General features: G+C 35.8%; 1 protein-coding gene across 2 annotated transcripts in view; it reads left to right on the top strand.

Annotated features, from left to right (window-relative positions):
• col5a2b (collagen, type V, alpha 2b) overlaps positions 1-15,129 on the top strand; it is a 25,806-nt gene continuing 10,677 nt past the window's right edge. The window contains exons 1-27 of one of the 2 annotated variants that reach the window (XM_042757884.1): positions 1-227; positions 6,149-6,361; positions 6,525-6,541; positions 6,676-6,708; positions 6,846-6,878; positions 7,001-7,054; positions 7,285-7,374; positions 8,268-8,345; positions 8,449-8,493; positions 8,610-8,663; positions 8,884-8,937; positions 9,106-9,159; positions 10,157-10,210; positions 10,410-10,463; positions 10,575-10,619; positions 10,718-10,771; positions 10,875-10,919; positions 12,159-12,212; positions 12,349-12,447; positions 12,539-12,583; positions 12,769-12,867; positions 13,001-13,054; positions 13,163-13,269; positions 13,381-13,435; positions 13,688-13,786; positions 13,960-14,013; positions 14,309-14,407. In XM_042757884.1, coding sequence (XP_042613818.1) covers positions 137-227; positions 6,149-6,361; positions 6,525-6,541; positions 6,676-6,708; positions 6,846-6,878; positions 7,001-7,054; positions 7,285-7,374; positions 8,268-8,345; positions 8,449-8,493; positions 8,610-8,663; positions 8,884-8,937; positions 9,106-9,159; positions 10,157-10,210; positions 10,410-10,463; positions 10,575-10,619; positions 10,718-10,771; positions 10,875-10,919; positions 12,159-12,212; positions 12,349-12,447; positions 12,539-12,583; positions 12,769-12,867; positions 13,001-13,054; positions 13,163-13,269; positions 13,381-13,435; positions 13,688-13,786; positions 13,960-14,013; positions 14,309-14,407 — 1,833 coding nt within the window. In that variant the 5' untranslated portion in view covers positions 1-136. Of the gene's footprint in view, positions 228-5,537; positions 5,683-6,148; positions 6,362-6,524; positions 6,542-6,675; positions 6,709-6,845; positions 6,879-7,000; positions 7,055-7,284; positions 7,375-8,267; positions 8,346-8,448; positions 8,494-8,609; positions 8,664-8,883; positions 8,938-9,105; positions 9,160-10,156; positions 10,211-10,409; positions 10,464-10,574; positions 10,620-10,717; positions 10,772-10,874; positions 10,920-12,158; positions 12,213-12,348; positions 12,448-12,538; positions 12,584-12,768; positions 12,868-13,000; positions 13,055-13,162; positions 13,270-13,380; positions 13,436-13,687; positions 13,787-13,959; positions 14,014-14,308; positions 14,408-15,129 lie in introns of those variants that run through there. The other variant, XM_042757885.1, reaches the window with a different exon arrangement.

The raw sequence follows: 15,129 nt of genomic DNA on the forward strand, positions 1-15,129 counted from the left end.
TTTCATTCAGGGAGCATCTGCGCAGAGGCTCGGGTAGAGTGGGCATCTTGTGGAGCGTATGTTGAAGCTGTGATTTTTTTCATAGTCTACCTCTTGTGGCAGGCACGGGCAAGGCCTGTGCCTCCCTGTTGTGAAAATGACTGCAGCTCATCACTTCAGGATACCTGTATGGCTGGGGATCTGTTTGGCCCAAGTGTTGTTAATCACATGCCAGGATGTCAAGACCGGTGAGTAACTCATAGTCTCATACTTTAAAACCTGACACAACAGGTCAAGAGTGATGCTATGTATATCAGTACATGCACCAGTGGTTTTAGATATAAATATGTAAGATGTGCTTGAAAAATGTGAAATAAGTTACATTTATCTGGTTTATATCTGAAAAGCCTAAAATACAATGGCTTTTCTGACCTTTTACTTTTATATATCTGATATGCACTTTCACTTTTGGAAAAGCCTCATTTAGTGTTCCACAGAAGAAAGAAAGTCATACAGGTACAGAACAACATTAGTGTGAATAAATGATGACAGAATTTTCGTTTTTGGTTAAACTACTCCTAATTCATCCTATTAATTGTGATTAGTAATAACACACCACAGTAAAGATGTTGTTTTAGACCTATTTATGTTATGAACAGCACTGAAAAGGGATACAAGGTGATATGAGGCAAGTTAATGCTGTTAAGAAAGACCTTCATAGCAGGTTTTACTTGAATAGCATCCTTCCTTACTAACTAGCACAACTAACTGTTAAGCTGAATTATCCTGATCTTCTGCTTTGTCAGTTCTATCTGAGTTGGAGACATAATTTCATGGCCTTGTGTGTTTTGATGTGAGGTTTTCTTGGGCCAAAGCAGGCCACCAATTGTGGTCAAAGTTCTTCCCAAAAGAGATGCTAGACACACCCAATTATGTGGCAAAGGCTTGACATCCAGCAGTGATGTTATCTCATTCATTTAGGTTAGTTAAACTATACAGTTCAGGTGAAGTTATTGATCAGCATTGCTGGGTAGAATCGACTCAGAGTCTAAAATGACATTGAACTCAAAACTTTTGCATGGTGAATTCATGCAATCACACTAAACCAAAAGGGATAGCTCACCCATAAATGAAAATTCTGTCATCATTTACTCACCATTAAGTTGTCTCAAAGTATGTTTTTTTTTCTGTTGTAAATAAAAAAAAAAGATATTTTGGAGAATGTTGGTAATCAAACAGTTGCCGGTAGCCATTGACTTCCATAGTACGAAAAGAAAAATACCACAGAAGACAATGGCAACCGTCAACTTTTTGTTACCAACATTATTCAAATTACCTTTGAATAGAAGAAAGAAGCTCATACAGATGTGTAACAACTTGAGAGTGAGTAAAAAAAAAGTGACTTTAATGTACAACAGTCTGGTCTAATATACATAAAACAACTTGTGTGACCTTCTCACAGTAATTATCCCACATGGGTACATATCATGTCCCTTATTTTTATACATGAGAATAGTGGTGTAATGTAATGAAGTAAAAATACTTCGTTACAGTACTTAAGTATTTTTTGGGAATATCTGTACTTTACTTGAGTTTTTATATTTCAGCCAACTTTTACTTTTACTCCACTACATTTCCTAATTAAAATGTATACTTTTACTCTGAAACATTTCCCATAAGAATATTCGTTACTTACTACAAAATAGTCAGAAGAACACAGACCGCAGGAAAGCAGGTTTGACGAATCAGTGGTCTGGCCTTTGCAAGTGAGACAAAAAACACCTTTGCTCATGTGCAAACAACCACGGATGATTTCATTTTCCACTCAAGTCGAGGCTGGGGTGTGCGATATACAGCATCATCTGTGATAATATGGTAAGTGTTGTTGTAATGATGTGCAATCTGACGTTATCAAGTAGGCCATATCATTAAATCACCCACAGAGTGCACGCACATTGATTTTTTAGTCTATTAAAACTCAAAATTCCAGGCATTCTAAATTGTAGACCGCAAAAATTCTTCTGTATGCTTTTTATATTTATATAATTTAATGTTGGCCAGCTAGCTTAATCTATATCACACACAGAGTACCGTTTTTCTGCAGATGCATGAACACATTTAATAATAATTTTATACTTAAGTTCAGTAAAACAATAAGTGACTTACATTTTAGACATAATGCTTGTTTTTGCTAAATTTTGCTAACGAAAATAGTTCTAAACAAAGATTACAGCACTGTTTTGCGTCTCTGAGCAGTGGACAGCGTTTACTTTTTGAATGAATCAGCTTTTTGAACGAATCGGTTTAATAAATGATTCAGTGCTTGTTTCTGAATGAATCAGCCGTTTGAATGAATCGGTTGAATCTCAATGACTCACTCATTAACATTCACTTGCTGTCACCTACTGGCGGTTTTAATTTCACATTTTGACTTTTTTTTATGTTTTAAATTATTTCAAATATCAGTATTCAGTGTTTTATGTTAAAAACAAAACATTAAGCCTATTTATGCATCTGTAACTGCAGGTTAAATTCATCCATGTCCCCGCTGAAATACAGTATACTGTAGACTAAATGCTATTTCAGTTGCAGATTCCAGAAATATTTTCTTATGTTGAAATGAAAGACACTTAGTTCCGAATGAAGGACTTCTAATTCTTATCCAAAAATACAATATGAAAGAAATAGTTAAAACTGAAAACAATCTTGCTTCTCAAGCTGTACAGATGAGGCCCGGAAGTTTATGCTATAGCTGGGGTGTATGAACATTTATATATATATATTATTTGCTTCTTTTCCATTTTGCATTTACTTGTACTTTTACTTACAATACGTTTAAGATTTAAAAAATACTTTTCATACTTAAGTACAATAAATATAAAATACTTTAAGACTTTTACTCAAGTAATATTCTAAGCGGTGACTTCAACTTCTACCAAAGTCATTTTCTGGTAAGATATCTGTACTTTTACTTGAGTACGACTTTCAGGTACTTTATACACTACTGCATGAGTATATAGTAAGTAAATGTACATTCCAAAGAGGATATTTTTGTTAAAAAACTTCAGACAGAAGGCCTGCCTTTTACTTTGACAGAAATAAAAGTTTGCCACAGACTTGCTTAAAGTTAAGCATAACCTATAATAGAGGCTGCTGTGGTTTCCCCAAAATAACATGTGTGCTTTTCCACTAAATTGGTACTTACTTTCTTTTCATAATCATGCTTTTAAAAGGCCAGTTTCATACAGATGAGAAGTAGCAGGTGTCCTGCTGCTAGTAGTTTTACTGCTTTATTTCCTTTGACAATACTGAAAATAATGTACATTTAATATTATTTTAGGTTTTCATTTAAGATGTTGAGTTTAACACTCATTGCTATTGAATAGTGGAGTTTAGACAGACACTGAGCAGACTGAGTGGCCCTGTTACACAATTCAATTTTCATCATGCTCGTGAGACCAAGCATAATATTTAGGCATTACATTTTAAATGTCCATTTACAAATTACATTTGGTGTAAAACTAATTTAAATGATCAGTTTCAGCATTCATTAGTTGCTGTATCAGTGACTGAATTCTCAACAGAATTCCCATGCCCTTCCGTCATTTACCACTGTTTTTTTTTTTTAAAGGTAGTTATTTATTCTTAAATTATACATTTATATTTTAAATATTTATAAATTATATTTGGTTAATTTGTCTCACAAAGTCTATATTTTGAAAAGAAAAAGTGAAGAGAAATTTTTCTCAGTCTTCTTAATTGCTTGGAATGTCTTTATGACAATTACAGCTGTCACAAACGCCTTTGATTGAAAAAAAGGGGCAACAAAAGTCTCCTAAAATAATTCTTGCATAAAGCTGTCTGCACTTCCACTGTGGCTTTAAGGCTTTCAGATTACAGCAGTGGAAGCAATACTTGCCAGCCCTCAGGATAGTCTCAGACTTTGAGCATCAGAAGTGCTATTTACTCTGTCTGCCACCTCTATCTTGCTACAGCATCTAATCAAGAGTTATCACAGCCTGGAGCTATCACTCAGAGACAAACATAACAGACAACATGAGAGCTTTACAAAATAGACATGGACTGGCATTTTCATGCTTGGGTGCATTTACTGTCAAATTATTCTAACTGGTGATATCAGGTTATTTCTCATGCATTACTCTACGATTATATTAAGGTATTAAGTAAAGTCTTAAGCATGCACGTTAACACCACATTTCCATAAGCTTCCTACTGTGATACTGTCAGCAACCTCCTGTAGTTTGCACGACATGAGGAAAATGTACAAAAGGAAGATGTAATTTCATTTATTTTTACTTACTGTAATAGACATAATGTTTGTATCAAGCAGAAACTGACAGGACAAGATATAAAAAAGTAGTGAAGAATATTTTTAAACCATTCAAGCACAGGGAAAACCTTTAAAGAAAAGAATGTTGGGTGGATAGAAAGATATCCTGTACAGATCACAAATGCCTAAACCAGGGCCCTTGATGGCCCCTGTTGGTTACTTCGATGACCTTTGATTTTGCCTGCCATACCATATCACAATAGTGAGGAGGATCAAAAACATGGCATTGAAGCATTCCTTAATGTTTTTCTTGTTTTTGTTTAATTTTTGTATTGAAGTGTAGAGAATAAAAATACATTTTATTCTGGATTTAATGCAACATTTACCTTCAGTCCACCACGACTCACAACCAAGTTACAATTTTGGCCTTTTGTAGTAAATAGAAGAAGAAAAAAAAAGGTTGAAGAAGGTAGTTTTTTTTTTGTGGTACACAAGAGGTGAATCCTCAATAGACTGAGTGAAAATGCCTGAAGGCCTCCAGCTGCAGACCTCAATTACAGGGTGAGGCATATGATATGATCACCAGCTACGAGAGCAAGCAGCACTGGATGAATACTTTGACTTATAATTATAGTTACATACATGTCCTTGTCAGGTGCAGATTATGGACCAGGCTGAAAGGACCAGTGCTCTATCACGGGCGCTGATCTGAGGGGTTTGCGGTGTAGACACTTGTTACTTTTTATGTAAAGTTGACATAGACGGACAAACACAGCTCAAACAGCCACTGACTGAATAAATGGAGAAATCAATAATGTTATCCATTCATGGCATTTCACTCAGCACTAAAAGTGCCTTCTGAACAGCTTTGATCAGTGTTTTTTTTTTCTTTTTTTAAATGTTTTATATGAGTCATAGTAAATGATTGTCTCTTTTGCAATGTTTTACATAAATGTGGTGTCAATTCTTGTTTGGATATTGTATCTAGCAACTCAGAAGGGATTTCCTTTGAAAACATTAGCATGGTTACCATAGATTATCATAAAGTTTTATTGTAATTCTTGGTTATTACTGCTATAAAATAATAATTAAATCTGCTGTAAGCAATATGTTAAAATAGGCTACTATGCATTAATTGAAATATGTGTTTTGAGACATCCAAATTTTCTCTATTTGCTTATAGTCTCTGTAAACAGAATTGGGAATTGGAATTGGGCTGCTTTAACAGCGTTGTTTAACGTGATATTTACCCCCTGAAATGCGAATTGTTCAGGGGAACCCAGGCAAAAATGTGTATTCTACCCCCCGAAACGCGACTGTGCTATTTTTGAGTCGCAATTGGAAGGGTTTTGTTGTGAGAACCTGGCAATCCTGCTCACAGCAGTTCTAGTTTGGCATCTCATTCAAACAATGTAAGGTACTTCTCCTTGTGATTTTTTCCCCCTTGATGATAGTTGGTGGTACCACGTTGCAACAGTTAGTTGTAAAAACAATATGTGTTGGCTGGAATTATGGTTAGCTTGGTAAATTGTTGTGAGTACTGTTACACTTAAGCACACATTAAGATATGAAGCATTATCTTGACAGTAAGCATGAGTGGCATTTTAGAATGACAACATAAACATCATCACTGGCTCGTTTGCTTTGGAACAAATAATTAATGACGCTAGACTGACCTCTGCTGGTGGATTAAATTTGTACAGACAGTTTCCACTGTAATTAATGTAAAAATATAGCTGACAAACCAATCTCACCTGAGTCACCTCACAAAATAAAATGATAATGTGATAAATGTGAATGTAATATTTGTGCATGTTAGGCAATACATGCCTGATACTGTATATATTTATGCTTGTTTTCATTGTCATTTTTGAACAGAGGAAACGAAAAGCTGTAAAGATGGTGATCAGAATTATTCAGAAAATGAGATTTGGAAGCCAGAGCCGTGCAGACTGTGTGTATGTGATAACGGCCAGGTGATCTGTGAGGAGGTCCGCTGTGAGGATCTGATAGGATGCGAAGAGCACATGATCCCGGAGGGAGAGTGCTGCCCCGTCTGTCAAACCTTCGCCAGCGCGCGTGGAAGGACCGGTGAGACTGACACACACGCTACGGCCGCTAGAGGGCAGACGTGACTTACATTCAGAAAGGCAATTCATTTAGATGTGTAGGAGTCATAGCTTATTATTATTTTACACATTTATTGTAATTTAACCTGAATCCATTTAAATTCTATTTTGTGTTTCTTTTTCAGAAACATTTGCGTTTAAGGTACGTGGATGCTTTTAAAAATTAGGCATACAGATTAACATACATATATATATTTTTTTGTAATACATGATTTTCACCCCACAAATTAATATGAGTGAAGTTGATTAGTCCTGCATGTTTTTTTTTTTTTTCAGGGCCAAAAAGGTGAACCTGGTGACATTCCTTATGTGAGTGGCATTCCTTATTATGCTTCTGTCCATCATTTTTGCAATATTTTATGAAAATCTCATTAGTGTTAATCATGTTACATACAGATTTCATATTATTTTATTACTTTTAATTTACTTTTTTTTTTTTTTTTTAGATTGTGGGAATACCTGGAAGCCCAGGAGCAATGGTGAAAAAATAATGCGTGCACACACACATATACCTCTAATCTATTATTTTTTCCCAGAATCCCCATTCTTTGAAACTGTCAATCAAAGTAAAGTCCATTATCTTCTGTGTCACATCGTACAGGGTCCCCCAGGAGCAGATGGCAGACCAGGATATCCAGGAAGCAAAGGAAGACGAGTATGTGGCATAAAACAATAGCCTCTATAGGAATTTCTATTCTATTATGTGACTGTTTCATCTCAGAAACACATTAAAATTATGTACAAAGAGTGGCTTTCTTTCTTTTTGATGCATGGAATGTACTGTAAATTATGGCTCATCAATGTTACTTTGAGTGACTGCAGAGTCATAATGTAGTAAATGACAGCTAAATTGGTAAATCGTGTCATACCATATTTTTCGCAAAGGGTGTCCCAGGTCCACCTGGTTTTGATGGAGAGCCAGGTGTCCCAGGCATGCCAGGTGAGCCCGGTCCTGCAGGCACTTCACTGCCTGGGGTGAGTAATATAATCTTTCAAGGTTTTGTTGTCCTGTAATTGTTACATCCCTAATCAGTGATTTGAACTGTAAAACCTGTTCCTCTTTACTAAATATATAACAAATATCATTATTACTAATCTGGATCTTTCTTTTTTAAAAAAACGTATAGTTGTAAAAAAAAAAAAAGAGTGTTTTAAGCTAAACATAATCCCTTGTTTCTTTCAAAAACATCAAAAATGGAAATGCAGAATTCCTAGTGTAGCTTTTAATGATACATTTGAGTGACAATACAAAACATAAGCAAACATACAAAATCCAGTCTTGATCCTGTAGTGTTTTTCAAAAACTTTTCACACCATTATAACATTTATTCAGCATTATAATGGAAATTGTCTTATTGTACCTATTGTTATATCTAAGTGAAGTGGCTTTTTTTGATCAAGAAAAAATGTAGGGCTGGAGTTGGTTTTGTTTATTGGGAATTGATTAGATTTGATTGTCATTAGACTGGATTAGCATTTTTTAATTCTGATTTCAGAGAAGATAGTTTATTGCAGGAGGGAGGGGAAGTTAATGTTTTTGATTCAAGATTACAGAAGTACATAATTTTTTTAAATGGGGATAAGTAATTTGTAATATATGATGAAATATTCCATTAAAAATTAAGATTTAAAAAAATATTTAAATCACTGAGCAACTGTTTCTGGTCAACAGATTGTGGACTGACTATAAAAATCATGGTTGGGGAAATCAATCATGGGTTTGTCATTTTGGAATTAGCAGTTAGAAAAATCAGATGGGCTCTTTATATGAATTTGTCTTGCAGATCTGTTAATCTATAGTAACAACAATGTGTGTCATGAATGCACTTTTTTTAAATTCAAATTTAAATTCAATTTATATTTTACAGAGCCAGTTTGGTTCTCAGATGGCTTCTGGATTTCAGGATGGAAAGCTTGGAATGGCGGCGATGGTCTCTGGAGAACCGGTAAATATCTTTACACATTCAGAAAGGACTTTTATATGAATATATTAGCTTGATTGCCATACAGAACTACTAAACAGATATAAAATGTATTTGTTCTGATCAGGGTGAATCAGGACCAAGAGGTAATCCAGGCCTACCAGGTCCACCAGTAAGTTGTCTCAAGATTGATGTTGTGTATATGCAATAAATGTCTTTAACCCCACCCCCCACCCCCCCATTACATGTTTTCAGCACATTTCCATTTTTTCTCTCTCTGTCACTCAGGGGCCAATAGGAGCACAAGGTGCACCAGGAGATGGGGGTGATCCTGGACCTATGGTAAGACCAAAAATGTTGAGAGTTTTCTAATGCGTAAAGTGCATGGTAAATAATCTGAAAAATACAGGTAAATATTTGAATTGCACCTGTGGGTTTCTAATATTCTTTAGAAAAACTATCCATGCCATGCAGTTCAAAAAGAAAAAAATAAGAATGAAAAAAGCTGTCACTTACTGTACAGTGCAATAAAGGTTTTTTTTTTTTTTTTTTTTTTTTTTAGGGCTCTTTTGGTCCAAGGGGACCAGATGGTCTTCCTGGAAAACCCGGTCCAGATGTAAGTTGACCAACAATTTGCCCAGTGATTTCATTCTTTAAAAATCATAGTGAGGCAATATGTTCAGTATGGAGTCAAATGCTGTCAAGTCACATTTTACAATGCTAACATAAGTAAGTTGAGTTTCCCTCTGCTTTTGATAACAAAAAACTGTTCCCTCTATAACAGGGTGAGCCTGGACCCCCTGGAAATATAGGAGAAAAAGGATTCCCTGGCTCTCCAGTAAGACAATGCGGGTGTTTACAGCTCTGTTTTAGGACTGGATGATATTATATCAAAAATTTCATTTTGATGCATCTCACTGTTTTTTTTAGAGTTCAGCTTAAAAAAAAACAACAACATTTTGTTCATTTGTGCTGCATCTAGTTGCTTTAGAATGCAAGAACACAGTCTCTGTGAATTAACTCTTAGACTTATAAGTATGTGCACTTTTAAGACCTACTCCACCTGTTCTAACCATGATTGGTGGGGTCAAAATAAATAGTGTACTGCTGCTTTTGAATAGCCAAAAAAGATGCTTTTTGCCCCCAGAATGGTGTAGCATGTTATGCATTAAACAGGATGGGCTAAATGAGCCATATTAAACAAAAAAACCTTGGTTTAAGTTATAAACAATGTAATATTTGACAATAATGTTTCCCGCGATCTTCTGACAACTTTTACAAGTCAACATAAAATTCCACAAATAGTGTCTGGGAACACTGTTGAATGATGACTCCTGAACTAAACAGACTAAAATACTAAAAGATGCTCTTTCTGATGAGAAACTGATGCGTAGGCTGTCAAGGGATGTTGAGGAGTTCCATACCACAATGTCAAACAGACTCAACAACAAATCAAAGGCTTTAATAACAGTGCAGCTGATTTATGATAGTTACAAGATGACTCAAGAAAGAACAAGTAAGAGAGTTACTCAAAAAGTGCAACTTAGACAATGACAAATTAAACACAGATGTAAACAATGACTAATTAATTAGCGGGAGCAATGACATAACATAACATAACATAAACTGTAAGACTCCATGGTGCAAACTAGTGGCTAACAGACTGAACTACAGTGTAGCTCTATCCTTCCACAGATGAAAACATCAGATAAATGCAGTTGATATAAGTAGATGTATGTGGTGAAAAGCATCAAAATATAATTAGCCCACAACCTCCATAATTCCTGAATATTAAATGCTTAGTGCATCCTTACCGGTGATGATTTGTTTCATAGGGCTCCAGAGGGTTTCCAGGGTTACCAGGTCAATCTGGAAAGAAAGGTCAAAAGGTGGGTTAGATTAGGACTTGCTTCTCAATACACTGATCACTGTTTGTTATTCACTCTTTGCACTGGTCCCTAATTACTTTTGATATTTATAAGTATCTATCATTTTGAAATGTACAAACCAAGTACATATTCATGTAATGTATTAAGTTTGCTTTGAGGACAATTTCACACACAGTTTTAAATCCCATTCCCTTTTTAGGGTAATCCAGGTCTGCAGGGAGTGAAAGGAGAACCAGGTACCTTGGGGTCTAAGGTCAGAGGCCACATATTTGAAGCCAACAAATTCACATAAAAGTGTTCTTTGGAATTGTGTCCCTTTGGTTTGATTGTCTTAGTAAATGGCGCTTTCCTTTTAATATCAAAGGGAGAATCAGGATCTCCTGGTGCCATGGGTCTTGTGGGTCCACCGGTATGGAGCACTACATGATTGCAATTCTAATTGTGATGTTTCATTTAGACGGATCTTCATTAGATTTTACTAAATTAAACTAATATTGTACTTTAAAGGGCCCAATTGGTATGCCTGGTGAGAGAGGACGTATCGGTCCAGCAGGCCCTGTGGTAAGTGGTTAATGTTATACAAATTTTGATTGGGTGGTGTTGTGTTAAATCTGATTGCTTTAATTGGATTTAATGAGTAAATCAAAATGTTTTCTGTTTGTAGGGTAGACGTGGTCTTTCGGGACATGTGGGAAAACCAGGTCCATTGGTATGTGAATGGCAGAAACCCCTCCATCAGTTCTCATTTATCTACTCAGATCTACACATTTACTTCTGACTAAATACCTTGAAAGAAATGCACTACCATTTAAAGGTTTGGGATTAATTTGATTTCTAATTTCTTAATGCTTTTGAAAAATGTCACTTTTGCTCACCAATGCTGCATTTACTTGATCAAACATTCAGTAAAAACAGTAATATCGTGAAATAATATTACAATTTAATATACAGTTGTGGCCAGAATTAATGACACTCTTGGTGAATATGAACAAAAGCAGCTGTGAAAATAAATCTGCATTGTCAGTCCTTTTGATCTTTAATTAAAAAAAAAAAAATCACAAAAACCTAACCTTTAATTGAAGTAAAACAATTGAAAATGGGGGGCAATTTCATTATGAAATATGTTTTTTTTTCTCAAATACACATTGGCCAAAATTATTGACAACCTTTTATTCAATACATTTTGAAACCTCCATTTGCCAAGATAACAGCTCAGAGTCTTCTCCTATAATGCCTGATGAGGTTGGAGAAGTACTGACAAATGGTCAGAGGCGATTTTTTTATACAGAATCTCCACAGATCCTTCAAATTCCCAGGTCCATGGTGGCGAACCCTTCTCTTCAGTTCACCCCACTAATTTTCTATAGGGTTCAGATCAGAGGCCTGGAAAGGCCATGGCAGATCCTTAATTTTGTGCTCAGTGACCCATTTTTGTGTTGATTTTGATGTTTTTTTTTTTTTTTTGGATCGTTGTCCTGATGGAAGATTAAACCACTGCCCATTATAAGACTACCAGACTCAATCAGGGTTTTTATTTTTATTTTTATTTTTGATCTGTTTTAAATGTTTTATTCATGTAATGGCAAAGCTGAATTTTCAGCATCCATTATTCCTCTCTTCAGTGTCAAATGACCCTTTAGCAATCGCTCTAATAGACTTTTGTTTAACCGTTATACATGTTTTTCATGATTCTTTGATGAATATGAAGTTCAAAAGAACATTAGAAAACATAACATGCCTTTAATAACACGTTTGATCTGTTTAATGCATCCTGGCTGAATAAAGTATTCATTTTAAAATAATAATAATAATAATAAACACTTACTGACCCCAAACTTTTGAAGGGTAGTGCATATCTGCCATTATCTTCAGAGATAGTTATCTTCGGAGTATGTTCTATTAATAAAGAGTGATACGTTATTTAACCTGACACTTATATAATTTGCAGGGCCCGATGGGAATTCCTGGAACCTTAGGATTTCCTGGTGGTCCAGGGATGAAGGTATGCCTGATTCCTGGTTACTGCAAGAATCATGCAGTCATGCAAATTTTTGCATTTTGTATTTATTTAGAAAGGATTTATGGCTAGTACAAAAAAAAATGAGGAATGAAATGTACTCTTTTTAAACATTGTGTAGGGTGAAGCAGGAGCCACAGGCCCACGAGGTACAAGTGGACCCCAAGGCTCAAGGGGAGAACCGGGCCGGCAAGGCTCACAAGGACCACAAGGCAACCAGGTGCAGTCTCACCTGTCCTGCCCTTTAGAAAAATGCTACATTTAATGATTTGTCTATTGAACAGTCTCCATAATGTTGATGCCATTTTTAGGGACCACCAGGCACAGACGGCACGCCTGGACTTAAAGGACCATCAGTAAGTTCCTACATCACTCATCAAAGAATGCAACTTAACATACTGTTTATTGCCCGTTACTTATTTATCAAATTTTGAGCTTATTAAAATTCAGAAAAACATTTCAAAGACAACATTGCTATTGTTGCTTATTCTTTGGATTATGGAATTGAACAAACCCCTACTTTTTAATCTGTTCATTGTAGGGCAATCCAGGTGTTCAGGGCCCTGTTGGACAGATTGGACAGCCTGGCCCACCTGGACCTCAAGGATCATCTGGACTTCCAGGAGCCAAGGGCCAACTGGTAACGACACAGTAAAAATTTTAATAACCATTGAGGAAATCACTTTTTCTTCTGTATGTATATTTGAGGTGGAGCACTTGATGATACATTGATCATATACTGTGCTCATTCATATATTTCATGTATGTCATAGGGTGACTTAGGTTCCCCTGGGTTTAAAGGAGAACCTGGAGCTAAAGGAGAACTTGTAAGTATTGACAACATTCAGGTGCCTTTATTTTTCTCATAATTGTTAGACAGAAACAATGCCTTCAGAACACCCATCCAATAATGTAGTGGTATATTTTTGTTGTAGGGCCCACCTGGAGTTCAAGGAGAAATGGGGCCAATGGGAGAAGAAGGAAAGCGAGGTCCAAGAGGAGACACAGGGGCCATTGGAGCCCCGGGCCCAGCTGGAGAAAGAGTGAGTGCCATTACATTACTGTGAACAACTAATATGCAAGTCTGTTTTATTTTTCAGTGAGGCTTTACATGTTTGTCCAGTACAATAATATTTAATGTTTTATATTTCTCAGGAGCTCCAGGTAACCGTGGGTTCCCAGGAGCTGATGGTTTGCCAGGTCAAAAGGTTAGAAACATGCTAAATAGTGGTCAATAAGGTTTTAAAGCCCCCTAACATTGCTAGAAACACCACAACATATCTATTGTAAAATGCACTGTGAACTAGTATGCACATTTTTATTAACTGACTTATTAACAAAATGCTGTAAAAATTAATTGCTCATTGTAAGTGTATGTTAGTTAAATGTTAATCAATATGATTAATTTGTTTTCTCAGTGTAAGTCCTTACCCATACTATATTCTCTGTAATTTCTCCAGGGTGCACAGGGTGAACGTGGTGTCCCAGGCTCATCGGGGCCTAAAGGTGCAACTGGAGACCCTGGCCGACCTGGGGAAACGGGAATTACGGGGGCAAGGGTTAGTAAAACTGATTTTTTTTATATTGTTATTCTGTATATTATCTATATTTGGTTCAGATTCTGTTCTGGGATTACATTGACTTTGTGACTTTGCTTTGACTGGAGTGGATGATATTGCTGGTACTTTATTTAAAGTGTTCATATATCTCATGTCATGTCATGTCTCTTTAGGGCTTGACTGGCATTTTGGGAATGCAAGGTGCAGAGGGGAAGATAGGTCCACAGGTAACTTGCAGTTTCCACCTAATGTTATCTTGTTATTCCTTCCTATTGTATACCTTCCTAAAAGAGGTCTTTAAACTCCTCAGTTTGTAGTCCTGTTTAAACCAGTGGCTTCTCTGGGATCTTATTTGGGAAAACTAGATGAACTAAACATGTCAGCTCACATCCTTTTGGAATTAGTCTTCTAGATTGGCCAACTGTTATGGCTAAACAGCTCCAAATGTCTTTATATTTGAAATAACACTTTTGTGAGTTCTGCCACCTCAGTTTCTGATGAGGATGGTGTTTTTTTTCTTAGGGAGCACCAGGAGATGATGGGAATCCGGGTACAGCTGGGTCTACTGGAACCAGAGGTGCAGCAGGACCCATGGGTTTGCCCGGACCTAAAGGCTTCAGTGTAATTCCCTTTTATATTAACATGTGTCATATTGTATATCTCATAAAAGTTTCGAAGCAAAGAGTATACCGGGGTGATAATTCTATTAGGGAGACTTTCTGTCCCCTGGCGTGATTGTTTTTATAAATATATAAACTGATATAACTATCTGTCTAATTTCAAGGGATATATTATAGCAACTTACATTTTTTATTATCATTTTAATTGTATTTTCTTAATTTTTTAACACTGTTGAAATGTTACATTTACCAGAATTACACTATTTTGACTATTATTTTATTTTCCCCTATTTGTTAAAATCAGGGAAAATCTTTTTAAGATTTTTTGCTTACGGTATATATTTTTTCATTTTGGATTAAAGTTAACTGGTTGCCAGAAAACTCATTGTGTTTGTATTGTAAGTCCAAGGTTATTCACCTTTTTCTCTAAAGTGAAAAATACAATTTCCATTACAGACCGTGTCAAAACTCATGGTATCAGACATGTCATACACTGAAAGCCCCTTGAAGGATGATGAAGGTCACTGACCAGATCTTTATTTCAGGATTTCAGGATGTTATATATGATGAAGCATTATTTTAAGGCATTTCAGCAGACAAAAGTGCCTGTAATAGATGAAAACCCATTAATATTGCAGTATACATGTTAAAATATATTCTTAAAAAATCCATAAGACAGAGAGTCTATGATAATGACTTTTAAAATTACGTTTTTATGGTCAG

This window comes from Cyprinus carpio, chromosome A6 (genome assembly GCF_018340385.1).
Source record: "Cyprinus carpio isolate SPL01 chromosome A6, ASM1834038v1, whole genome shotgun sequence".
Lineage (NCBI taxonomy): Eukaryota > Metazoa > Chordata > Actinopteri > Cypriniformes > Cyprinidae > Cyprinus > Cyprinus carpio.